The 27,942-nt window shown below is 38.0% G+C and overlaps 1 protein-coding gene across 2 annotated transcripts in view; it reads left to right on the top strand.

The window, feature by feature from the left end:
- The window catches only part of FIG4 (FIG4 phosphoinositide 5-phosphatase), a 71,837-nt gene extending 51,894 nt beyond the window's left edge, over positions 1 to 19,943 (top strand). For both annotated transcript variants that reach the window (XM_060753157.2, XM_060753159.2), the window contains 8 exons: positions 3,060 to 3,198; positions 4,134 to 4,192; positions 5,337 to 5,484; positions 7,026 to 7,109; positions 11,000 to 11,195; positions 13,865 to 13,947; positions 15,973 to 16,059; positions 17,285 to 19,943. In XM_060753157.2, the coding sequence (XP_060609140.2) occupies positions 3,060 to 3,198; positions 4,134 to 4,192; positions 5,337 to 5,484; positions 7,026 to 7,109; positions 11,000 to 11,195; positions 13,865 to 13,947; positions 15,973 to 16,059; positions 17,285 to 17,462 (974 nt within the window). In that variant the 3' untranslated portion in view covers positions 17,463 to 19,943. The remainder of the gene's footprint in view (positions 1 to 3,059; positions 3,199 to 4,133; positions 4,193 to 5,336; positions 5,485 to 7,025; positions 7,110 to 10,999; positions 11,196 to 13,864; positions 13,948 to 15,972; positions 16,060 to 17,284) is intronic.
- Positions 19,944 to 27,942: the final 7,999 nt, after the last annotated feature.

The following is a 27,942-nucleotide window of genomic DNA, read 5'->3' as shown; positions in this document are numbered from 1 at the left end:
TGCAGTAGCAGCACAGTGGTTCACAGCTAGATGAACCTTTGGTTTGTTTGTTTATTTATTTAAAATATTTCTGTTCCTTTACCTTTATCAGGACATTTCAAGTCAAATGACATAATTTCAACAATTCTAAATTACAATAAATAAATAATTTGTACAAGATAAAAACATGAAATACTTAATTCAGGCAGAGCTTTAAAAAGCAAAAAGAATTCTAAAAACATGTTCAAAAGGAAATTAAATACCAAAAGCTTCAGTAAAAAGCCTTATATTCACCTGGCATGAAAAAGAAACCAACACTGGCACCAGTCGTGGCTTCTAGGGGAGAGATTCAACAAGTGAAGTGGCTCATAGCCAAGAGGATCTTCTCTTGTGTCTTCTTACCCTCACATTTTAGCTGAAAATATCCAAAAGGGAAAAGCAGTCTGCCCACTGGAGTGTTGTGTGGTGTCCGGGCTGTATGGCCATATTCTGGCATCATTTTCTCTTGATGTTTCACTTGCATCTGTGGCTGGTATCTTCAGAGGATCTGATGGTATTCAAGCAAGTGGAATACAGCCCGGAAACCGCACAACACTCCAGTGATTCCGGTCATGAAAGCCTTTGACAATACAGTCTGCCTACTATTTTCAAACTTGCTTCTTAGAATGTGGTAGACAGAATTTCACAGAAGAAATGCAACACATATAGGTTAGAATGAGTGATAATAAAATAGTTCTTTTATTAATATCATGCCGATCCCAAATTAAGCAAAATGGAGTTTGTTCATCACTAGAGATAGTGATGCCTTTCAAGGGTTTGTGGCTTTCCAAGTGTAAGGTGGATATTGAAAAATGGTTGATGCCAAATCAAGAAAACCCATATTGTTGCACTGGAACTATTTAAACAAGGAATGGTGTTGTTTCTGTTGATCTTATTTTTAAAAGTGTCCTTTCCAAATAGACAGCAATGTTGAAAATGTGATCATTCTAACAAACATTATAAATGTGAGTTCTTTGACTTAATGTTGTCAAATAAATTGGAGGAGCCAATTTTAAAGTGGCATTTCTGATCTGTATAGAAAGAGCAATGATCACTGCAAATTTGAAATGTTAATAATACCACATTTCATGTTAGAGATTTCTGGAATCTAAAACAGTTCATTTACTCAGAAACAGGGCTGGGCTATCAATTTCTCTTTAAGCCAGTGATCTGATTATTTCATCTTGTTAAACCTAGTGCACTCCGTTCTAGTCACACTACGCCTGGTATTTGAGGGTTTGTGGGGGCACTGAAGTGTTTCGGCAAATTCAATTACTGCGGCTCATTAGCTCTGGTTATGTCTCTTTCTACAAACAGCATACAAAAAATGTGCTATACCACACGTAGATACAATGACTATTTTTTAAATGGCTCTGCGGGATTTTTCTAAGTGTAGTGTTTACTTTCTGGATCTGTTGCTAAGTGAGAACTACAACCGTTTTTGTCCATGTTTCAATTTGCATGGTTTCTTTTTAATGAAATAAAATTTTGAAAGCATTGTTCTGTTTGTCTATTGGAAACAATTAGTTTGGTAGCCTAATTTCACTTGAGCAGTCAACACTAATGCTTTGAGGCAACACTTGTTTATTGACGTGCTGCTATCTTTTTCCTATATATATAATGCCAATTGAATTTTTCAGTTTTGTGTGTTTTTACAAACTGTGATGCAACTTTTGATGTAATGTAGTCTTAATCCCAGGGTGGACAATAGTCAGAAGTTAGCTAGTTCTGTTGTCCTGCAGGGACATTGAGAGCCATACTGCGTTGCTAGATCATCCATTCCCATTTTTAAAAACTATTTTTGGTCCAAAATGCCTTTCAGAGTTCACTGGTGGGATTTGCTCATGTTTGTGGTGAGAGTGGCGTGGGGACAAGGCTGTTGTTGGTTCTTTTAAAATAGGAAGCACATCAGAAAACAATGTCTATTTCACTTCATGTTTAAAATAATGGTTGCATTTGCACCTAAATCAGACAAATGGGTGATGTAGGAAAATTGACCCTCATGTTCCGTGGTGAACATTTTAGGCCAATTTTGTTAAAAACAAAATCTCATTTAAATTTTGGGGAAGGCCTTAATGTATGCACTTCCCCAGTCTTATTCTTGACTAATTCTATGATTTCATGTTGGAATGTCTCTCTTTTCTTTGAGAGAGATGGGTTCCAAAGCAAAATACCCTAAATGAAATGAGAGCTGAAATGAATGATAGGTGGAGGAAAGAGGGTTACAGATGCACTGAGGTGAGGCTTATCTTTTTCATTCCAATTCCCCTCCTCACTTTTTTAAAACAACATTTCTAGCATCCCTGGGATGATAGTTGTGAGACAGTTGACTCTGTGTGTGTAAGGAGAAGATTCCACCTGGGGTTTTTTCAGTGGCAGAAACCTTTGCTGCAGTTTTTCCTCTCCCAGCAAGGTTTGACTAAGCAGAAGAAGATGGAGAAGACTAAACCATCATTAGTACTTGAAATGTGATATATGATACATCTATGTCTTAGTCTAAAGGTAAAGGTAAAGGTTTCCCTGTGACATTGAGTCTAGTTGTGTCCGACTCGGGGCGTGGTGCTCATCTCCATTTCTAAGCCAAAGAGCCAGCATTGTCCATAGACATCTCCTAGGTCATATGGCTGGCATGACTGCAATGGAGCACCATTACCTTCCCGCCAGAGTGGTACCAATTGAACTACTCACATTTGCATGTTTTTGAACTGCTAGGTTGGTAGAATCTGGGGCTACGTCTTAGTCTAAAGCTAGCAAATAATTGAAAATAACAATTTCAAGATGGGAAGCTAACAGGTCGAATGGTGGTTTATGTTTTCCTCCCTTGTTGGGGGCATATGGAAGTGAGCAAACTCCAGATGTTTGAAATTTGAACCCCATAATAATTGTCTGAATTGACTGGTGCATGACAGTTGTAGTCCAAAACATCTGAGGGACATCCATTGGCCTTCCCTTGCTAGAAAAAGTAAAAATAAATAAATCAATTGCTTGTGTGTATGTGCGTTGTAAATGAAATTTCAAAATTGTGATTATATCTCTTCTAGATGCTGATAGGCAAGATTCAATTAATCTTTTCCTGGGAGTATTTCAGCCTGAAGAAGGGAAGCCTCACCTCTGGGAGCTTCCTACTGATTTCTACTTGCACCAGAAGGACACAATGAATCTTCTTCAGACAAGGCGAAGGTAGTTATGGCTCTATAAAATATGCAGATAATTTAAGAGCTCAAAGACAATTTTCATGTGCCCTAAATATACATTTTTTTAAGCATTTGTGAAAGCACTACACCTTCTAAGTGGGAGGATCCTAGCACATTTGAGAGGATTATATAGTGGGGATAAAGATCTGAATGTTTAACTTCGTTTTTTTAATAATCTGTCTAGGTGTATATTTCAGAACTCAAGATGAAACCTAAATGTTCAGAAATTTGTGTTGTCTGGTTTTATTAAGAAGTGTTTCTTTAAAATGTTATAGAAAGAGCTATAAGCAACTCAGATAAGATGCAAATGGAGTAAAACTGATCAAACAAAAATATTTATTTATTTACACTACTTATATTCAGCCCTTCTCACCCCAAAGGGGACTCAGGGCGGATCACAGAACACATATATGGCAAACGTTCAATGCCCATTATACAATGACAAGACAGACAACAGATAGAGGTATATTTAGGCTTTTTCTCATCATTTGGCATTTTTGGAGGCTGTGCTCAGTTCTGGCCACATGGGCTAGAACCATCACAACAACCATTAAAAAACCTATTTTTTCTGACAAATCAGGCAAACATGAGTCGAAAGCCTTCTTTACCTAAGAGTATTGGTGCCTTACCAAACTGTAGCTCCCGTGATTCCATAGCATTGAGCCATGACAGTTAAAGTGGTGCCATACTGCATTCATTCTAGAATGCGCAGATGCACTCTTAGTTTGAGTAGATTATAAGAATTAGAGCAGTGGATATTGAGGGAAAATTTAAAAGGAGTACATACATCATACAGTTGTTATGAGAGGCAGTTCAGAGCACAATGGGTTTCAAAAGAGACAGACTGATGTATGCAGCTGCAAGAGATCTTTCAGAACTTTTTTTAGAATTAAAGATTATACTTTTTGTTTTATTCCTAAGCTACACTTTCTGGTGGACTCCAGGTGTACTGAAATACTTACCACTCCCTTATGATGAAGGTAAGTTACATTTTTTTACTTATTTAAAAGAATGAGCACAATTTTTTTTACAACAGCAACATAAAAATTCATTAAAAATCATAATTGCATAAAACAAAATAGTCCTCTTACCTAAAATGTTGTTGTTAATTATTTATTTTTCCTTCAAGATGGGGACTCAAACTCACTCACACTTAAAAAAAAGTTGAAAATATACAAGGTAGAAATAATAAAATAGCATTAAACTAATTATAATACTACATTCAGACCACAGTGCAAGAATAAAATGCCCTTTAAAAAGATAAGAACAGTTCAGGTAAAACAGTATAGCCCACCCCCAAGTTTGTTCTTTAAACATTTCTGTTTTAAAAGCCCCAGTTAGCAATCTGCTGCAACTCTTCGGATCAGCTAAAGTTACCAAACATTCTTTGGAGATGGCCCTAAATACAGCATTTTACAGTAGTCTAAATGAAATGTAACTCAGACATGTACTATCATGGCCACATCTGACATCTCAAGGAACAGGTGCAGTTGGTACATAAGCTTGAAGTATTAGTATCAGTAGTAGAGCCTTCAAAGACTCTGGTTGGGATGTTGACAGTGGTCAGTAAAGCCAGTCCTGAATGCAGCTGAATCCCAATAGACACTAGTGTTTACTGAGGGATCAGTCTCCATTCAGTCATAGCATATTATGCTATGTGCTGCTGCCTTTTAAGGATTACAGCTCTGCTTTTCGCACTCCTCACTTTTTAAAGCCACTTTAGTTAGACCCCCCCCCCCTGAGTATAAATAAATAACATGTTTGCCTATACAAATAAGAGTTGTTTAGGAATACCTGTATCAAATCAGTGACATAAAATGGTGCACCGGGGGCTCCTGGTTTTTTTCTCATACCCCCTGCTGAGATTAGTCAGGAAAATTAATGTAAAGATGTTGAAATGCAGAACAATTTACAGTTCACAGTACTTTAATTGCCTGTTTAAAAGACTTTAAATGCTTGTGGGTGTGGTGTGTGTAATGATGATGGTGATGATGATGATACATTTATTATTACCCACCTCTCCCTGCGGCTGAACATATATGCATACTTCTTGTAATTGCAAGATGTAATTGCTTATAAGAGATTTTCTTTGGAATTAGATGTTTTTCTGTGTGTTTGTTTTAGTGATATGTGCTGAAAATAGAAGGAAGCTAATGGTGAAGAAATTTCATAAGTTTGATGAAGAAGTTGATATTCATAATGAATTTTTTCGGCCTTATGAACTTAGCAGTTTTGATGAAACTTTTTGCTTGGCGATGACGAATTCAACACGGTATGACTATTTTATTTTTGCACGTGTAATTTTGAATCTGCCCCTGTAATTTCAAAAGCCATTTAAAAAAATCTTTCATTAAGTAACATATATTCCATTTGCAGACTTATACAGGAGGGCTGTTAAAATTCACACCCATCTGCAACCAAATGTGAGTGCACATCTTCACGCACAACTAAATTTGTGACCATGGATAATAGACAAGAACACATATTGCACATATGCAGTCATGCACAAAGAAACCACACGTGCAACTCTGTTTCTGTAGCCTTGAATTAATGCAATAACTCCACATTCCATTGTCTAGCCTCTTCCTTGAGGGAGCTTGTGCACCAACAGACACAATAGGATAATTTGGATGCTGATCCTGATATGTACCCAGCCTCTACTGTAGAACTATTTTCAGATGCTGTTCATTTGAGAATGTGTGCAGTCACCTGTTCATGTTGCTCAGCTATAAAGAACTGAATCCTGTCTTGTGTTTCTTATATAGAACAACACCATTTCATAAATATAGAATAGTGGGCCTTTGAGACATTTAGCCAAAGATTAATACTCTTAGGGTTGTTGTAGGTTTTTTCGGGCTATATGGCCATGTTCTAGAGGCATTCTCTCCTGGCGTTTCACCTGCATCTATGGTAAGCATCCTCAGAGGTTGTGAGGTGATACTCTTAATACTCTTAGCCCAAGCTCACTTTGAACATTTCTTACGTTAACTATAATTTTTCCCCTCCCCCTCCAACTTTACACCAGTGTGTATTATTCACTTGAAGTTCTTTCATATTTTTTTACATTGCCAATATTTATTAATTTAAACTACAACAAATGTTGGTTTATGCACTGAATATGTATTTTAGCAATGTCTTCATAATACATAATTTGGTTTATTTCTACTTTATTTTTGGGTACAGAGTAATTTCTTTCATCAGTGTCTGTCCTACCTTCTCTTTATGGAGCTCAAGGTAGTATGCATGGCTGTCCTCCTGATTTTTCCCCTCATTACAGCTTTGTAAAGTAATTTAGGCAGAGATTGATTGATTTGTATCTTATTGTGGAACCCAAAACAACTGATAACAAAGTAAATACAACAGGAAAAAAATCAGACATTAAATGTATTAACTTCGCTTCTGGTGTGAGAGAATTGGCCGTCTGCAAGGACGTTGCCCAGGGGACGCCTGGATGAATTGATGTTTTTATCATCCTTGTGGGAAGCTTCTCTCATGTCCCCGCATGAGGAGCTGGAGCTGACAGAGGGAGCTCATCCGCCTCACCCCGGATTCGAACCTGCGACCTGTCGGTCTTCAGTCCTGCCAGCACAGGGGTTTAACCCACTGTGCCACCGGGGGCTCCTGAAACATGAAGAATGACCTGCAAAGATTATAAGTAAAGCTGACGTCTGAACCCCTCAAATATTTTAATACACACTGACTCTTAACATTGTGTCTGATGTAACTGTTCGTTCTGTTTGATAAGAAACTGTTTTCATAGAGGTAACTGAACTTTTGAATTACTGATTCCCCCCTTCCTTTTTTCTTCTTCAGAGATTTTATGCCTAAGAACATTGGCATTGATCCCAGCCCATTTACTGTACGTAAACCTGATGAAACTGGAAAATCAGTTTTGGGGTAAGAAAATCAATCGTTTTATATCCTTTTACATATGTTGTTTTATTTGTTTAATTCTACATTAATGCTTGGCATAATTATATGAAATCACCACATTAGCTTTATCAATCAAAACGGCCAATGTCTTCTTCTTGTATAATCTGTAGATAAGATTTGGGAAGGTGCATTGGTAGAATGCACACAGAACAATGTTACTTTAGATCAGAGGTCCTCAAACTTTTTAAACAGAGCGCCAGGTCACAATCCCTCAAACTATTGGAGGGCCAGATTATAATAAAAAAAACCAACTTAATGAAATCCTATGCACATATCTTATTTGTAGTGCAAAAAACACTTTAAAACAATACAATAATTAAAATGAAGAACAATTTTTACAAATATAAACTTATTAGTATTTCAATGGGATGTGTGGGCTGCTTTTGGCTGATGAGATAAGATTGTTGTTGTTGGTGTGTGCTTTCAATTCATTTCAGACTTAGGTTGACCCTGAGTGAGGGCCGGGAAAATGACCTTGAAGGGCCATATGCAGGCCCAGGGCCTTAGTTTAAGGACCCCTGCTTTAGATCCTCAATCCAGGATCTTGGATTAAGAAAACCTCAAAGATGTCAACAAGAGAACAGAGGAAAAGAAGGTCACGGTTCTATTATGCCTTTCTGGCCAGTTTGTTTTCCATCATTGCCTTTTATTCTCTAAATTGATAAAATGAATAAGCCACATGACTTAACGTGAAAGCAATTTGCAGTCTGCGGTGTGATGGAGCAGCTGGGCATCCTTCTCTATAATGGTTGGCGTGGCATTCTTCCAGGGGCCCGTGTGTGTACACCAGTGTAGCCCGGGAAGAAAAGGTAGGAATTGTTAGTTAGTGAGTTGAAATCTTACAGATTGAATCAATTGAGTGATAATTAATTAATTGAATTAATTGAGTGACGGGGGACCATGCTAGAAGACAGCCAGCTTGTGGATCTTGACCTATCCCAATGATTCCAACACTGAGCCAGAATATTAGTTTATCAGTCAACAGGAGGATTGGTCGATGCCTGGAATCACAGATCCAATTTTCTTAATATGAATGTTGATAAGAAATTTGACTGGTCTTGCTAGAAGATGATGTTTTTATGTTTACATCAAAATATCCATCTTTTCTAGTGGCATTGCAAGTTAACATTGTGAAGAACATAAATTAAAAAGTAGAAGGGGAAGGAGTTTCACCCTTCTCACATCTTATTTCATATTTGCAATCCTTCCCTTTTGAGGGTGTTCATCTCTGTCCATCAAATGGGCTTGCCTACAATCTTTGAAGCAGGGAAGGAGAAGGAGAAGTATAGGTTATTAGAGCTACATTTGCAAAAGGAAATTGACAGGGAGGAGGAAAACTAAGCCCCACTCTAGTAAATGTTCTTTTATGCTAGCATCCCTACTTTAATTTTACAATGCAAACTGAACTTGCAAAAAAAAAAACTAAAGAAAAAAAACTATGCTTGTCTCATCAATAGTCCTTCCCTTATGACACTACCTCAGCTGGCTTTTAATGGTTTTATTTCATATAATTGCATATTTTAATTTAGTGTATAATGTTTAGTATTGTTATTTGTTTACATTTTTACGGTTTTCATTTGATATAGACATTGAGTGTTTGCCTGTTGTATTGGAAGCTGCCCTGAGCCCCCATGGAGAGATGGGGTGGGGTACAAATTTATTATTAACTATATTTATACCCTGCCCTTCTCACCCCAAAGGGGACTCAGGGCGGGGTATAAATAAAGTATTATTATTATTACTATTACTATTACTCTTATTATAAATGGTTGGCACATTATTTCGTTGTTATTTAATTATTTGTTGAAGTACAGTAATGATTCACTTCCTGTTTCTATAGAAGAGAGATCAGTAACAATGTTTCCTGTTGCTCTTGTTTCTCTTTATGGTGTCTGAAAAAGGCAAATCTGTTCCCTTTTTGTGTGCTGCCCTTTGTATATAAATTGCCTTCTGATAGTTGGAGGTCAGAAATATGGTAGCGTCTACACACATTCCTTCATAACCAGATTACTGATGATATATGTTGCAGTAGCGTTGTTCAGATGTGTTTTATATTTTCCATTTTCATTTTAGTTGATCTGAGACTTCTTCCTTGTATGTAAAAGTAAGGTCACTTTCCAAAAAGAATCCATTACCGGTAGCAAGCAGTGGAAACAATAAGTTCTATGGTCAACTGTAGTAAATGGCTTTCACTTTGTGCTGGGACATCGCTGAACTTGTATTGCTTTTTCCAGTTATTCTTGAATTTTTGTAATGCTGTGTAAAAAATGGTTCCCTTTTGTATCTTTATGATTGCTATGTTTGAAATACAAGAACTCCTTGTCCTTTTGATTGTTCAGATTCCTTAAATTTGTCCTCTACGATTTCTGGTTGCAATTTTTTTCTTTAAGGAACATCCAGATGCAGTTTCATTATTACTTCCCTCTTGTTTGTCTCTCAGACCCTATTTGCTAAGAGCACATTCTGTATTTCTAAGGAAGAAATTACTTCAGTATGTGCATAAAATCAATAAGACTATCTTTTCTCAGAATCCTAAATCGAAACTTTATGCCTAATATTTTAGAAGCAGTAGCCTGGTTCAGTTGTATTATTTCCTTATAACAGCACCAATTTTTTATGGTTTTTTTTCCAAAGTGTAATGGTATCAAAATGTTCTTCTCCTGGTCTGGAGCTACATATTGTTCACTAGCTGACAATTTATTGTTTTCCAGGATTCTACAGTAAGTATTAGCAAATGACTGACTTTGTTTAGCAAAGTATCTTGAAAGACTTCCTCTGTTGTATTTGTAGCATAATTGGGTGTTTATACTCTGATGTTTTTATAGCTCAGTTTAAGATGTGGTAGTCAGTGTCCACAACAGAATAACAAAGTTCAAAGAGTCTTGTGTAGTGATTGATAATAGTAAAACGCAAACAGTTTCACAGTACTTTAGAACAGTGGTTCCCAACATTTTTTTCACCAGGGACCACTTTGACCAGGGAACACTCTCCAACATTAGTACCAAAAGGGTTACAAATCAGTTTTTGGTCAACTTTAGATTTGATTTGGTTATTTGGGGTGCTGATTCAGAAAGCTGCATTGGATAGACTACATTAGCTCTAGTTTCTGATACAGAACATATGCCATCCAGTAGTCACCATCTCCTCGCCCACAGAAAACCATATTTAATAAGCCCTGGCATTATAAGAGGGTTTCATGAGACCAGTTACTCTCATTGCAACGGTGTAGTAATGGTGAGGTTGCGAACCATACTTTAGTTCTTGCAGACCACTGGCGGTCCAAGGACCACAGGTTGGGAACCACTGCTTTAGAAAGATACCTTTACTCTGGCCTTGTTTTTGTTGTTGTTGTTGTTGTTGTTGTTGTTGTTGTTTTTGTTCCATTCAAGCATTACTTTAATCTGTTACTTCCCATCTCTGCGCAAATTACTTTTCTTTCCTGGTCAGGATTTTCTGAGGCCTGTGCTGTCATAAACAGAGGCCATGTAAACGCAAGAAACCAACATAAGAAAGGGAGCATTCAATCCTACCTCACTCCTAACCTCTTAATGGGGAATCTAGACAAAGCTAAATATTGGGTTCACCTAAGAGACAGAATTTGCAATGTCTTTCCCTTGCCTTGCTAATGATTAATTGTTATTTAGTGACAGAAACTAATGCATAATTCCTCTTATTTTCTTGGGACAACTTCTTGTTAACCCTCTTGAGGAGGCTCCTTCTTTGGAGGCTTTAAAACTGAGGCTGGATGGCCATCTGTTGTGGATGCTTTGAATGCAGTTTCCCTGCTTCCTGGCAGGGGGTTGGACTGGATGGCCCACAAGGTCTCTTCCAACCCTATGATTCTATGGTTCTAGGAACAAAAGTAACAGAGAAGAAACTGTTCTGCAGCGTAAAACAGCAGCTAGTGCTCCCCCACCCCCCAGCGAAGAGGCTGTGTCAAGCAGCTCTGAGGATGATTCTGGGACAGATAAGGAAGACGAGGGGGCTGTGTCTCAGCGTTCAACGCCAGTGAAAATCACAGATACAGGCGATAATACCAAAATAACAGAAGTAAGTCATAGTTTTAACCTGTATGTAGTTTCTGGAGTTGTGCTTCACTTGCATTTATTATAGCTTGGGCATACATGTCTGGCTTGTGTTGTGCATTTGAGATACTTCATTCAGCAGTTAGAAACATCATATTTTTTCTAAAAAATATATAAAGGCCATAAAAATTGAAAAAGGATCTTCAGAAGGAGAGGTATTTCTTAAAAAGCTATTGAAATTAGTGTTTTATAGCTCATTTGATTGCAAGCTTAATATCTACTGTTAAGGACTAATTTGTATCAGACTCTTAAATTAATCTAGGTAACTGAGCTACGAATGAAAAATGGGTTAACCGAGGATTGAGTTAATGTAGAAATATGGTTTAATAAAGAAGTTCCAAATCTGAGCACTAATTTTGCCAAATGATGCTCTTGTGCTCTTCAGAATCATTATAATAGTTCAATATCTGGGGATGTGAATGAAGATTCATAAAACACAATAACTGGAGAGAGCTTAGCCATTTTAAATTGCAGCCTGGATTTTTAAATGGCAGAGGGAATGCACACAGACAACGTCTAGCAGGATGAATGGCAATTACGATACCATTTGAGCTGGAGAAAAAGGGGGAAACCTCAGGGGGATCTCATGACTCTGGCTAGTTTGTTCAACAATCAATGTCTGAATATAGTCTGCTTGGAATGAAAATATGGCCAGGAAAAAAACCCAAGGAGGACAGAAGAACAAGGAAAATTGCTACAATAAATTATTGTTTGGAGAATATTCACAATTTCCAAGAGTTGTCAGAATGATCCAAATAATTCATAATACTAAGCATTTGTGCCACAGGATGTAAAGTTGTGAGATGCAAGTTCATTTTTATATTATGTCTTGTGCATTAGAGCAAAGAATACTGTTTAAGTCTCTGTTTAAAATAGGATACTGTTTCCACCGCTCCACTAGACTTCAAGTGCCCAAAGTTTAAATCACACTGCATCTCTTGTCTCTCCTACAGTGCAGCTGAATGATTCCCAGGCCAAAAAAAGAAGGGAAGGAGGGGAGGCTGCTTTTTTTCTCCTCCAGTTATGGCAAAGGAGGGGTAATGGGGTGGGAGTGCTTCTTCCATGGCCCTCTTCAACAAGAAAGATTGTTTACCTCTGCTTCTTGTCACTGCCTTCATGCTGGGTCCTTAATAGAGGAATTATTCTTTCCTTGTTCTTCTGTCCCTCCCTGATTTTTTTTTTCTGGCCATATTCTCCTTCCTTTTCCTCATTTATATCATTTCTCTGTCTGTATTTGTTTAGATGTAGACATTTTAAGGTTAGCACCTGATTTCTACATGCTGATAAATCCAAAGTCCCTGCGGTCCATAAGGAGGGCATTTCTCTGCCCATGTCCAGTATCCCAATTAACCTCTATTCTCCTGAAATTCCCAATGAAAGTCAGCAGTGCTCCCTTCTACCTCTAAACTTCACATTCTGTTGTGGAGTTTTTGTATCCAAGTCAACAAGATAGATAGATAGATAGATAGATAGAGATAGATAGATAGATAGATAGATAGATAGATAGATAGATAGATCGATAGATCGATCGATCGATAGAATCTTTTATTTTGGTACTTCTCAGTGTTATTTGAGTTGCTCTTCTATCTATTTGGCTATTGACTTTGCACAATCTCTGGCCTTTGCCTACCTGTTTAAGCTTCTGATCTGTTGCTGACCATACAGCACAGAAGTGTCTTGATCCATTGCCTGGCAAGCTCACCTTGTCCTCCTTCTCACATTGTAACTGAAGAGTAAAATGAGTCATGGGCAATTGCAAAAATGATATAAGGTACAATAAAAAAACATTTCAGGAATTTGAAAGAAAAAAAAGCCCAGTGAATTTCTTAGCAGGATAAAATTAAAGGATGAAGGCTTGTTATACTGACACCTCCAGCACTGGAAAATAATTTAGTGTAGCAACTTATTTATATTTATTTCACAATTCTCCAGTTTGTTGTGAAGGGAAATAAAATCATTCGAAAATTCAAAAGAAATGACCATTGTTTTATTCCCGTATACTGTATCCCATACAAAAATAGCTGTTTTTTTCCTAAATTCTTTTGTAAACTGAAAGGATGTGAAGTGTTCACCCCAGATGATATAACATCTCTAAACATTTTCATCTCAGAGAGTTCAAAATTTGCATGCATGTCTTCCTTTTTCTTGCCTTTATTTTCATACACACACACTTACTATCACTTTTTCTCCATAAAACTAATTAATCAGCATATTTCAAATTAATTGAAATAATGTACATTAAAAGCACCACCTGCTGAGAATTGAAAAGCACCATTTTTATGTCAGCTCAGTTTAACTACAAAGGCAAATGAAGGCTTTACTGTCGCCTGTGTTATGGAAGATAGATTGCACAGCAATTCAAGAAGACTGTGAACTCATCTTTGTAGCAGTTGAGATATAAAATTGGCATCTTTTGAAAAGACAGCAACTGCTGAAGGCAAATTTGTGGTTCTTTGTGGGTGCTGAGTCTGTTGTGTTGCATGATTAGCATGCAATGTTTTATTACTAACTTTTAATGTTGCTGTTTTGGAAGTCAACTTGCCTTCCAAAGAAAGAAGGTATAAATGTTTAAATAAGCATGAAGCCTAAGACTAATTGTCACTGGGATTTCTCTCTCTCTCTCTTCCTCCTCAGAATGTAGTGCAGCCTGTAAAAGATGTATATGGGATTAATCTTTCAGAATCTCCTTCAGAAGATGATCTCAGCATATACACAAGGTAATATGTTTCTAGTTATGTTGATGATGTTGACAATGAACAGGTTTTATTTATTTATGCATATTTAAGTCTCGCTTTTCAATAGGACAGTCAATAAATTAAATAGATTTATAGACACCTTTATATTTTACCTGCATTGTGTTTATGTATGTGTAGAAAAAGTTGTGCATCTACTCCATATTTTTTTTACATTATTATTTCTCCAAGAGTTTTTCTACTAACATTATTTTTAAAGGAATTGTATAGCTAGAAAAAGGGAGAGCTAAGTATTGGCCTTGGTTTACAGTGAGAATTTCAAACCAGATTTCCCACTCCTGCTGTTTAGATATTGTTATACATATTGGTTCTGAGCAGAAGTAAACAACTTCCCTAGATCCAGGGACTATGTAAACAATTTCCCCGGATCTAGAAGGACCTTACCTTATATGCCTTATATTGTGGGTTTTTTTTCTCTAGTGAGAGACTCTCAGCTCATGAATTTTATGATTCATGACCATAATTTCATCAGGATTTTAGGTTTCATGTGTCTGTTTTAAGCCTGGGGAGGACTTTTTTCAAATAGAAAAATCAAGCTATTATATTCCCATTTGGCTATATTGTCCTGTTGTATGGTGAGGTAAATGTTATCATACTTTTTCTATGGTTAGAATGAATGAACAGATATGTATGTTCTGTTTCCTCACTAGAGAACTTCAAGCACAGTCTTAAGTGGACATCTTCTTGGGAAAATTCTGTGTTTGCATTTCCTTCATGAACCATGTTTATGGACAAGACACATATAAAATTCCCTTGCATTTATTGTTTCTTGCCACTTGAAATATAAGGATAGATTAAATGTCAAGGGATTTCTCTTACATTACAATAATATTGTATTACGGTCCATAGACCCATCAGTAAAACTAACAGTCATTATAAATTCTCCTATCTCAGGAGAAGTCCGTTACACAAGATACATCTACACCAGTGTTTCTCAACCTTTCTAAGGCTGCGACCCCTTAATACAGTTCCTCATGTTGTGGTGACCCCCAACCATAACTTTATTTTTGTTGCTACTTCAGGACTGTAATTTTGCCACTGTTGTGATCATAATGTAAATACCTGATATGCAATATGTATTTTCATTTACTGGACCAAATTTGGCACAAATACCTGATACACCCAAATTTGAACACTGGTGGGGTTGAGGGGGGATTGATTTTGTCATTTGGGAGTTGTATTTGCTGGGATTTATAGTTTAACTACAATCAAAGAGCATTCGGAACTCCACCTACAATGGAATTAAACCAAACTTGGCACACAGAACTCCCATGACCAAGAGAAAGTACTGGAAAGGTTTTGTGGGCATTGACCTTGAGTTTTGCAGGTGTTGTTCACCTGTACCCAGAGAGCACTGTGGACTCAAATAATGATGAATCTGGACCAAACTTGGCACAAATACTCAATATTCCCAAAATTGAACACTGGTGGAGAAAATAGACCTTGACATTTGGGAGTTGTAGTTGCTGGGATTTATAGTTCACTTATAATCAAAGACTATTCAGTAGAATTGGGCCAAACTTCCCACACAGAACTCCCATGACCAACAGAAAATTTTCTGAAATGTTTTCTGATGGTCTTTGATGACTCCTCTGACATTCCATTGTGACTCCCCCCCCCCCCTTTCCAGGGATCTCGACGTCCAGGTTGAGAAACGCTGATCTACATGGTTTCAAGTAGATTAGAAATGTATGTTAGATGTGTGACTAAATCTTCTTTTGCTGTCAGTAGTTTTCATTTTAGAAAAGGAAGCCTTACAAATCTTCAAATTGCCAACACTAAAGTAGACATTTGTAAAAAATAGTTCCGAACTTCAACATTACTCACCCACAAAATAAGGCTGTGTGTTCTAGCTGTCCTTAATGGAACTTGGTGTCCCTTCGTGAAAGCTGTATGACTCTTACAAAGTCTGCAAGAGACATGTTATCTTCATTATTTCAGGAAGTTCCTTTCCTATTGTGCTTTTTCTATTTCTATTTCTATTCCTAGGTTTGTTCAATTGGGGCAGAGTCAACACAAACAAGTCAAGAGTCATCAACCTCTTTGTTCTAAACACTTAGATGGGGTTATACATTTGTAAGTACTGGTCATTGTCTATACTCAAAACCTCTCTCTGAGCCTCCTCGCTTGCGTTAATAATGGTTCAGAGTTGTGTTTGTAGATTTTAATTGGACTCTGCAATTTCCAGGACTGCTCTGGCATAAAACAGCTAGTAAAATCCAAAGTGGTATGTGAAAAAACAACATTGAGTTAGGGTTAAAATACAACCATAAATTATAATTCTCCATTGCCATGTAACATACATAGAAGCTTTTTGCACAAACCTTCGTGTTTAAGCAGATGTTTAGCTATAAATCAGGAGCATAAAGATTTGCAGAAGCCCTGAGGCTTCACAGCAGTCCCTCAGCACTATCTTCTAGATCAGTGGTTCCCAACTTGTGGTCCATGAACCACCAGTGGTCCACAAAAACTAAAATATGGTCTGCAGCCTCACTGTTACTACACCATTACAACGAGAGCAACTGGTCTCGCGAAACCCTCTTATAGTGCTGAGGCTTATTAAATACAGTTTTTCATGGGTGGGCAGATGGATGACTACTGGATGACATATGTTCTGTATCAGAAACTAGAGCTGATGTAGTCTACCTGATGCAATTTTCTGAATCAGCACCCCAAATAACTAAACTAAATCTAAAGTTGGCCAAAAACTGATTCGTAACCCTTTTGGTACTAATGTGGAGAGTGGTCCCTGGTCAAGTGGTCCCTGGGCAAAAAAAGTCTGGGAGCCACTGTTCTAGATATATTCAGTCCAAAAGGAGAATAGGCTCATTAAAAAACAGTGCCCTTAAGTCCTCTATCAACCAAATGACCAAGAAGGATATAATGATCAATGGTACTGAATGGCACTGGAATGTTCTGCAGAACCAGTGGGGACACACTGGCTTGGACTAGTTCCCTGTGTTGGTGACCAGGGCTGTTTCTTTCCCACAACCATATCTGAACACATTTGAAATAAATGCGGGGAATCAATTTCCTCTGGTAGTTCTAATCAGCTATAGATGTGGATATAAAGAACAGATAGTTGGCCTCACCTCTGTGCCTCACACAAAAGGGGTTTTGTGTCCACCACAATAGATCCCTAAAGCATGTAAGGCTGATGTCACTCACTCACCTTGTATGTACACAATTAGGCAGTAGAATTATCTGTGTCTGTAAAATATTTTTTTAGTTGAATCTCTGATAGGTGATTTTAATTTAATACTGCCTTTGTTTGTTTATCTATTTGTTGCTTTTTTTCTAGAACACACATTTCCGCTTTTTCTCAGGACAACATTTATGAAGTCCAGCCTCCTAAAGTTGACAGAAAATCTATTGAGATCTTTCACGCTCATATCCAGGCTGCAAAGGGCATAATGCAGCCGCTGGGAAAAGATGATATCCTTCTCTATCGAGAATATATTAGAAACAGATACATGTGAGGAAATAATTGTGCTCAGTCTCTCTGGCTGCTGTATCTCCGAGTCTCCAAAATGCCTTGAAAAGGCTACCAGCAGGAATGCCTCTTACATGTATATGTTTCCCCATTTAAGGGATTGTATATAGCTTTGCTGAACTTTAGTATTTTCTTATATGAATTAAGTGTAAATTAAAACATGAAACTTGTTCTTAACTTCCTATGTTGTATAAGTCAAATTAAATGAAGTAAAGAGGTACACACCAGTGGGTATGGCTGAAGTTCTTTTCCTATGGTACAGGTGTTTTTAGCCTTTTTGAATTTGTCTAACTAGAATTGTGTATGTGTTCGGCCTATGTTTCCATTAGAATCTTTGAAAGAAAATAAATAGGTGTTAGATACTTTCACTAAGATGTCTGCATTGCATAATCTGACGGGTTTTTTTAAATGTGTGGTGAATTTTTTTTTGATTGACAGAAGTCAAAAAGACCCAGCAGGCTAGTTTTTCATGCTGAGAATAGAAATGGCACTTGGTATTTGGTCCATTCCTCTCCTTCTGACTGCTGTGGACAGGCTCTCAGAGGCCTCTCTAGAAATATTATTGCTTGCTGCAAAGTAATTTCTAAAGCTTCCCTCTAAGAGCGGAGTGTCATTAAAATTTCATTTGATAAAGCAGTGATGTGTTTTGTGATTAGGTAATAAAGATGAGAACATGCTGTGGTTTGAAAGAGATGGATTACTCCATTTATGTACCTGTTGGTCTATTGAAAGGCTGTAATTCTAGAATATAAGTGTTTTCTTGCCCATGTGAAAATTATGCTCAAGAAATAAGAGAAGTCTCCTGATTGGTAAAGAGTTTCTGTCTTCCCCATAAATATCTTATTCTTTGGAAGACATTCTATATTGTGAGGTCTGTTGCCTCTTGTTAATGAGTGTTTTGCTTTGACATTCAGCAGCTATTTTCCAGTCTACTCTTCAGCCATTTATCTGATTCTTCAAAACCACCATTTACACCTCTTTTCAGGAGGTTGTCAGTTGCTAACTAGATTCTAGCCCAGGCATGAGCAAACTTCGGCCCTCCAGGTGTTTTGGACTTCAACTCCTAACAGCCGGTAAGCTGGCTGGGATTTTTGGGAGTTGAAGTCCAAAACACCTGGAGGGTAAAAGTTTGCCCATGCCTGTCTAGCCACAACAATGATTTTGTCCTCAAATGGCATTTCTGAAAGACAAAACACTTGATGAATTGTAAAAGCAGGGATTGATTGCCACAGCAGACACATTATGGAATGCGGACCAAAATGTTGGTCGGAGCCTCCCACTTGGGACAAGATTTCACAGATGGCAACCACCAAGTAAGGCATTGCCCATCTCATGTTGTGTAACAGACGGATTTTGTTTCCAAAGACAAATGATTAGCAAGTTCAGGTCAGCAGACACTTGTCTTGGGAACCAGCTTACATGATGCTTATCAGCAGTTGCCTTGTAGAAAGCTGATGCCACGGCAAAGATTTTGCCATTGTGTAGTATTCTGCTGGTTTTATCTTCATCTTAATGATAATGATAATAATAATGTATGTTATCCTTGTGGCTTGAGGTAGGGTACAAAATGGTTAAAACAGCAAAATAAAACAGTATTGAAATGCATATAACAAATGTACACAGAATAAATGCAGATTAAAATTCACCCTGCAGGTAATATTCATAAGTTAAAACACTGGGTATGCCTACCAGAAGGGATAAGTCTTCAGTTGTCTTTTAAATTCTGACAGATCATTTATCTGTTGGTGTTCTTGTAGTCAGGTTATTCCACAATCTTGGGGCAGCCAATGATGAAACAGTCCTCTGAGTGACAGCTGCCAGTCGGGTTCTGACTGACTGCAGGAAATGCCCCTAGAGGACCTCAGTGTCTGGGGCGGACTGGACTGTAAAGCAAAAGGTTATCCTGTAGGGCTTTAAAGGTCAAAACCAACACTTTGTACTTTAAGATCCCACTCTTACTTCATTTAAACTACTTGAAATCTTAGTTAAATATGGCTGCCCATTCCAACAATTCCAGATGTTACTCTTATTTATTTTATTTATTTGTTGCAATTGTATGCTGCCATTCTCCCAGTTTAGTTATGTTTTGAGAGTATACAGCAGTGCTTCAAATTTGTAAAAAGCTACTGTAATCAAGCATTTGCTTTGAAAGAGAAGAGAATGGTAGATTACGTTTAAGGATTCCACATGTTCTGATACTTGCCTATCTAACGTCACCATTTCTATCTAGCAGATAGAAATCTGTAGCAAATTTTGGAGACAGATTCCATATGCATAGGAGTGATTGTTGAAGTCCAATACACCCGGAGGGCCAAAGTTTGCCCATGCCTGATCTAGACTGAAGATGGGCCATGGGAGAAATGAGAATAACTAATTGTCTGTTTTCCATTCCATGCAATTTACCCTTTTCTACAAATGTTTTTTCCTGTATTTGTTGAAAAAAGTTAATTAAAAATCATGTAAAGGGCTCATTTCTAGTGGTTTGCTTTCCCCCCCTGTACATTGAAGGTAATTTAATAGATTTGCCAGCCAAACAAACATAAACTACCATAGATAGCAAAATGCTTATTCACAGAAAATAGAAGTGCATCTATGTTGTTCTATAGAATTATAAATCTTTCAAATGCTAAAAAAAATCAGCAGTACATTTGATGTTATGCTGTAATTCTTAGTAAGGAGTTCAAGCTTGCTTTGAGCATTTGAAATCAGAGCCTTGCATATGAGGCAACAAGGGAGAAATCCAAATGTTAACTCCCTTTTCCCTAGAAGATCAGCCTTTTTCCTGCCTACTGCTTCAATTAAGACACATCTTCTGTTCTGCTTCATCACTGCAGCCACTCCGGTCCTCTTGCATAATTTCTTGTCTCTTCTCGCTCTTTCTTGGCTTTTTTCAGTCCTGCATTTAAAAACCCCTTATTAAAACTTTACTTTTAACTATCAGTCCTTTATTTATTTATTTATTTATTTATTTATTACATTTCTATCCCGCCCTTCTCCCCACAAGGGGACTTCAACCTTAGACTGCTTTGTTTTTAGCCTTCCACTGCTTCCTCCTGCCCCACGTCTGGGAGTACAGAATGTTGTGATGGCAAGGTTACAGAAAATGGAGGAGTGAAGCTCAGCTTAGCTGATAACTCTTCTCCATCATCCAAATCTGTGATGGGAGGTCAGAGATCCCACTTGGAGAGTGAAAAAACATGAAGGGAAATGTGTGAGGAAATAGGTGAGTAAAAATTCTTCCATGACACCCTGTCCATACACCACCACTCCCCAGATTCAAATGGGCCAGGAGGAGTCACAACATTAAAGAAGACAGGGAGCAAATGTGTTGGTGGGAGAATGTGCTAGACTGCACATAGTTCTCTCCTAATTGGGAGAGTGTGTTGTGTGCTTTCCTTTCTGATCAGTTCCGTATGTTCTGCAAATGATAATAGCCTTCATCCCTTTTGCTGAGTTAGCAACTGACCTTCTAGGGATTGTTCCCCCATGTGGGGACTCCAGAAGGTCTTTATTTTTTCCTGCCTATTGGAGTAAGTTGAAGGAGCAACTCAAGTTACAGGATATTCAACCCTAATCTGCTGTGGAAGCAAAAGTGTCACAGGTCAGACTAACATTCCTTTTTATACTTTTCCTCTAAAATCAAGAAAATGTTCTTAGTCTCCTTGTGCATATCCCTCACTCAAGGGAGGGCTGTTGTTTTGCAGTGTTTCCTCAGCATTAGTGGTCTCATGACTAATAACAAGGAGGGTGCTGAACTGATTAAAGCCTAGGGTTATTGCATTAGCTTAAATCAGTAATGGGTTATGAGGTGGGAGAAACCTATTTTAAGATCTTAATAAGGAAGGCCCATGATTTCTCATAGAAGAAAGTCACCAGTACTCAAAACATGAAATTTATTAGTAATGTTTCTTGTCAGCTTTTGTGTCTTGAAGACCAAGTGAAGAGTGTGGTTTTGCATCTTGCAGCAATGAGCACAGACCACATTTTGTTGGAATAGGAAATCTGACAGCTTTATTGGTTATACTTGAATACTCTTTGCCTAGAAAATGAGTCTGGATCCTAGCTCTAGTTGACCCACTAGTTGGCCAATGGAAACTAATTTATTATCCAATTATCCCACTTTCTGGGTAGCATTGAAATGATAGGGATGGGAATCCACCCAGGCAGAAGCTACTGTGTAATTAACCTGCCATTGAATGTGAGGCAGACTCATTTGTCTCCATTGTGGACATGACATGGTTGCATACAGTTCAAAGGACCCGCTACACTGGAAATGATGAGTGCATTAGCTCAAACTGGATCTGTGCCTAAAGTTGTTGACAATGTTAGTTGTGTGATATCCCTGACAATGCAATTGTCTATACAACCCCCCACCCCCCACCCCAGCGGTCCACAAGTTACAGACATCCCACTTACAAATTACTCATAATTAAGAATGGGGATGAGACAACAGAAAGTGAGAGAAATCTACCCCTCAGAAGGTAAATTCACTCCTGAAAAGAGTTATTGTCATGGGGAAAAGGTGTCTCAACTGAAGCTTTATCACCAATCTTTGTTTCCACAACAAGCCACAGAGAAAGAAAATGCAGTGAAATCTTCTGAATAGGGGCACAGACAGCAAAACACACTACAGGGGGGTTAACCTTTCCCTATGCTATCCAAAGTGTGTGTGTATGTATGTGTGTGTGTGTGTGTGTGTGTGTGTGTGGCTGGAGTTACACTTTTAAAATGTACCTGTTCCAACTTACAAATAAATACCTAGTTTCATTTTGAACAATGTAATGTTTTGTTTTGGGATTTGCCAGTATTGCTATTTTTGTAATAAAAACCTGACGTACATCAAATTATAATACATCAATAGTGATACCTTGACTTAAGAGTTTAATTTGCTCTGTGACTGAGCGCTTAACTCAAAATGCTCTTATAACAAAGTGAGTTTTCCCATTGAAATACTATTAATCCGTTCTGCCCCCAAACACAGACCCCCATTTTTTGTTATGTGCTTTTAAATAAGAAAATGTACTTTATAAATAACAAATAATGTATAAATGCACATTCACATGGGACAATAAAAAAGATCAACTTTAAAATGGTAAAAGCAAGAAGTTGTGGCAAGGAAGCACAAAGCACAAAACGAAGAGGTAGAAGCATTATTTTCTTATACTGTACTCATTCCAGCCTCTCCCTCTCCCTCTTCATGAAACCAAACATACAAAGAATAAACCCACCAAAAAGCATGAGAGCGCCTCCCTTGAAACCCTAAAGCGCTAGTGCTCTCTCTGGCACTCGCTCTTAACTCAAAATGCTACTCTTATGTCAAAGCAAAACCTGGGCTGAGCAACACTTTAACTCAAAATGCTCTTAAGTTGGAATGCTCTTAAGTAGGTGTTCCAATGTACTTCCAACATAGAGAATTATGGTGTAAAAAGGATATTTACTTGTCCTTAAAAGCCCTTTGAAAAGCAGAATAACTATAAGAATAACATTTAAGCTGATAACAATGGGAAGTACAGCAGTGAAAACAGGGTTAATTTTTTTTGCCATTAAATATAATTTTTTAGAAAAATCGCTATGGGTTAGAGTAGAGTGTTTTTTTTTAAAAAAAAAATGCCCATGGAAATTGAAGATCTCTCAATGTGTGTTATCCATAATAAGCTATTGACAATGAACTGAAAATATATATTGTCGGCAATATCCATTACTGATGTGTTATCTCCCAGGGAATTGAGTTAAGCCATTATTATTTCATTTGATAAATGTTCTGTTTTGCCATACTGAGGAATGTTTTCCTTTTAGCTACATTGAAAAGGCTCTTACTGGAATGATCTCTATTCTCTCATACCATTAGATATTGTACCTGTGTTGTGCTTATATAGGCAATTACCATTTTTCTAACCCTGGCCTGTTCTCGCCCCTGCCTAATGTAGTTACTACTAAGCAGCAGTTTAGCATATTGGCGATTTCCATTTTAATTAAGCAACTGCTACTTCCCTGTGGTCATATGAAAGTTCATTGTACACTGTAGTAGTTACTGCTCTATAAATCCCAAAGGGCACCTGCTATACTTGGTTTACTGTAAAGCAGCTTGGTTTCTGTCTCTACTCTACTTTAATGGCTGTCCCTCAGATTTGGATTGGAAGGCAGTGTGCCAAGAGAAAGGGAGACAAATCATAGACTGCCCCATCTATGGTGAGTTTATGTAAAATTCAGAGACTCTGCCTTGTCTTTATCCAGACAAGCTTGAAGAGGCATGAGCAAACTTCAACCTTCCAGGTGTCTTGAATTTCAACTCCCAGAAATCCCAGCTATCTTACCAGCTGTCAGGAATTGTGGGAGTTTAAGTCCAAAACACCTGAAGGGCCAAAGTTTTCCCATGCCTGAGTTAGAACCATTATTTACTTACTTACTTACTTTATCCCACTTTTCTTCCATAAATGGGACTCAAAGCAGCATATAAAATAAAACACAACTACATAATACAAAAACCCTCATCCCACAACCCAGCATGTATGTGGCGGAGGTGTTCAGTTATATAGACAGCCTCTCACCTCTATAACTCACAGTGTTGAAGAGCCTCCTAAAGCCCTCCCTCCAAGGACATTGAAGGTTAAAGCGGGTGTCATGAACATGCCTCCCAATCCCTGCCAATGTCCTCCCCAAACACCACACTGCCTGCCACTTATGTGAAGACTTTCATGCAGGGACAATGTCATTCTAGAAGTTCTGTTTTTCCTCTAAAATGGACATCCCAGGGTTCCTTTCTCCATTGGTATGGAATTTGCATGACCCCACCCACTGCTTCTCCCTTAACCCTTTTCTACCCATTCCTTTGGCACACAGCAAACAGAGGATAGTGTTACAAATTACTAAACTATAACTACCTAATACCCCAAAACAAACAATGCCTTTTTCAAATAATCCGAGCACCACCGTGTCCCCAAGCTAGTAAACAATAAATCAACAACATTGCATAGACCCACATTGCAGAAATATAAATAAGCATAAAATAACACATATATCATTATCATGCTAAAAATTCTACCCCTAAGGCCACTCAGGATTGCCCTAATACATTAAAACATAATAAGCATTAAGTTGAACAGTTATGAGCTCCTTATCTTTGGCCATATGAGCCTTGAGCCTTATCTGACCAAAATGACTACTCTTGTGAGTTAACGGAAGGCCTGTTTCCATAAAACGGTTTTCACTAGGGAGCAAAAGGCCAATAACAAGAAGGCTAAACATACCTCTTTGGGAAGGGAGTTCCAGAGCCATGGGGCCACTACCGAAAGGATCTTCTCCATCATTCCCACCAACCGTACTTGTAATGGTAGTGGGACTGAGAGGAGGTCCTCGCCTGATGATCTCAGGGCTCATGTGGGCTGATAGGAGAACATGCTGTCCCTCAAGTAAGCTGGTTTGTTCTGGACTTATTGCTCAGGCTTGTTTGGAGAGAAACAAATTAGGATCCCTGATTTGCATGTTCACACTTCACTAGGATATATGTGTCCAAGCAACATCACATTGTGCCCAAGATGACAAGGGCCGTTAATAAAGAAGAATGGGATCCGGGTGAAGTTGCAGCACTTTGCTTTTGCCAGAACATACTGAAAAGAGAAAGATTTGGTCCCCTCCTCTTCCCTTAGTGGAATGAATTGTAAAAAAGTATTTTTGCTCTCAATTTATAGCTGTGGAAGCAAGCTGAAGATAAAGGAGGAAAACGGGAGGAGAGAGAAACTCGAATACTTTCACATAATTGAAAGAGTGGAACAAAAGGGGGTGTTGGTAATTGGGACTCCCTGGCAAATCAGGACAAATCAGAAAAACTCAGGAAGGTCTGTGGTTTGTTTGTTCCTTATGTGTTGAAGGAGCCAGTAGAAGACATCATGTAGCACATACAAGTATACCTATAGACAGGGGCGGCTCAACCCATTACGCAAAGTAAGCATTTGCAGTATAATTGATTTTGCCCAGGGGCGCTCTTGAGGCGCTCTTGGGGGAAAACAGACCTTGACATATGCGAGTTGTAGTTACTGGGATGTATAGTTCACCTACAATCAAAGAGCTTTCTGAACTCCACCAATATGGCACACAGAACTCCCACAACGAACAGAATATATATATCAGTGATTGGGGTTTTTTGGGGGGGGGGGGCAAAATACTGAAAATTACCTAGGGCCGCTTCTGCGTGTTGAGCACTGCTACCTGAAAGAATACCTGAAAACTTCAATATTCAGCCTTCTATAAGCAATCGTTTTAAAATATTGTATTAAATGGAAGCTTACAGGTATTGTTCGTGTGCAAAAACTTGCCAAATCTACTCAATTAGAAACCACCACAACCACAAAACATATGACTGAAAATTCTGGAGAAGCCATACAACCTTTGCCTAAACACTACTTTTTAGTGGTGTCTGGAGAAACATATGCATCACAATATTATGTACATTGTTATCTGAAGCCATGACAATTTTGGAACTTTGTAATAAGTCCTGGGCAAAAATACAGGGGAATAGAGAACAGAAGTAGAACGTGGCCATACACGGGTGACATTGTCTACTTACTTAGTCCAAAATAATATAATAAGGCGGAATCTGCCTTTGTTACAAGGTGCTTGTTCAAAAGCAGAGGTAATAAGTCTATTTCTGTCCCTAAGTAATTCCTGAAAAAAAGTATTGTATAAAATGAACAGAAATCATTAAAGCTATTTACCATTTGGCAGTTGCATATGTTGTCGATCTCAAATCTTTACGACTGAGTGGGGGAAAACGGGGAGGAATCAACCTCCTTATTCTGCTTTGCAGAATCAAGCATAATATTCAAAAGAGCCTTGAAAAGCACTGACATTTTGACATGATTATATTTGCTTGAAGGAACATATGATCATTGCCTTACCTGACCCAAGCTGTAAAAATAACATTTAAATTTCATTTTCTAGCTTTATTGGCCTGAGAAACCTTGATGAGATAATGTAATAAAGCTGAAACAGAAACTAAATGTCCTACTCAACTAGCAAGAGATCAGAGGTTCAAAAGAATAATAGCTCCCAGTGTGAGAAGTCTCCATACAGGCATTTGGAAGTGATATTTTTACAGTCCTTTAAATGTATGCATGATTTCTGTATTGCAGTAGTTTTGCTTCAATATGATTATTTTCTATTTAACAAACGGTTCTAACTGGGCTATTTACTTTATTTATTTATTTAAGAATAGGGCTCCACAGCCACATACGGACCCACAAGGAAATCCATAATGGAAGACCATCTTACTCGTCCAACGAGGGATCGCCTAAGTAAGTAAGTAAGTAATTTACTGTTTGCAAACAACATTTAATCCTTACTACATACTTGTTTGGGAACAACTATCTGTAGTTTCAGAACAAAACTGATTTGTCTTCATGTTGTTTCCTGCTCCTTGGGTTGCTCAACATTTTTATAAGTGACCTGGGAGAGTCAGAGAGGTGTTACTTTTTGAATTCGTAGGTGACACAAATATAAAAGGCATCAGGTTATGCACCAAAAACATGATCGAGATTCAAGAGAGTCTAGACGTGCTGAAACTAACAAGATTCAGCAGAGACAAATGACTTGTTTTTAGGTCAAAGAAGCGAAACCAAAGACAAAAATACGAGACCTCTCTTGACCTATTTTACATGTAAAAAGTACTAAGTGTTTTCAAAGTTAAGGTTGTACAATCTTGGGTTATATTACCAGAAGCATAGTTTCTAGCCCTTTCACACTGCAGTTATAGCACTATGATTCAACTGCAGTCCTCTGTGGAATCTTGGAATTTGTAGTTTGGCGATGTGCTATAGTTATCTGCCTGAAAGTTCCAAATACTCTTTCCTAAACAGCATATCTCAAGTTTCCATAAGACATTGATATAATTGCATAATGGAAAAGGGCCCCGAGTCTCTGGATATAGACCAAGGAGCAACGGTAAGAACAGACCTCGGAACAACAGACTGGTTCAAGATTGGGAAAGGAGTACGGCAGGACTGTATACTCTCACCCTATCTATTAAACTTGTATGCAGAACACAAGTGAGGTGCAGGGCTTGACAAATCCAAGGCTGGAGTTAAAATTGTTGGAGGAAACATTAAAAACCTTAGGTATGCAGATGATACCACTTTGATGGTTGAAAGTGAGGAGGAGCTGAGGAGCCTTATAACCAAGGTGAAAGAAGAAAGTACAAAAGCTGGGTTGCAGTTAAACATAAAAAAAAACAAGATTATGGCAACAAGAATTATTGAAAACTGGCAAATAGAGGGAGAAAACATGGAGGCAGTGAGAGGCTTTGTATTTCTAGGCACAAGATTAGTGCAGATGCAGACTGCAGTGAGGAAATCAGAAGACGTTTACTTCTTGGGAGGAGAGCAATGACCAATCTCAATAAAATAGTGAAGACATCACACTAGCAACAAAGGTCCACATAGTTAAAGCAATGGTATTCCCCGCAGTAACCTATG

The sequence above is a fragment of the Anolis sagrei genome, chromosome 1 (genome assembly GCF_037176765.1).
Source record: "Anolis sagrei isolate rAnoSag1 chromosome 1, rAnoSag1.mat, whole genome shotgun sequence".
In the NCBI taxonomy this organism is placed as follows: Eukaryota; Metazoa; Chordata; class Lepidosauria; order Squamata; family Dactyloidae; genus Anolis; species Anolis sagrei.
This window is presented reverse-complemented; position numbering and strand designations above follow the sequence as displayed.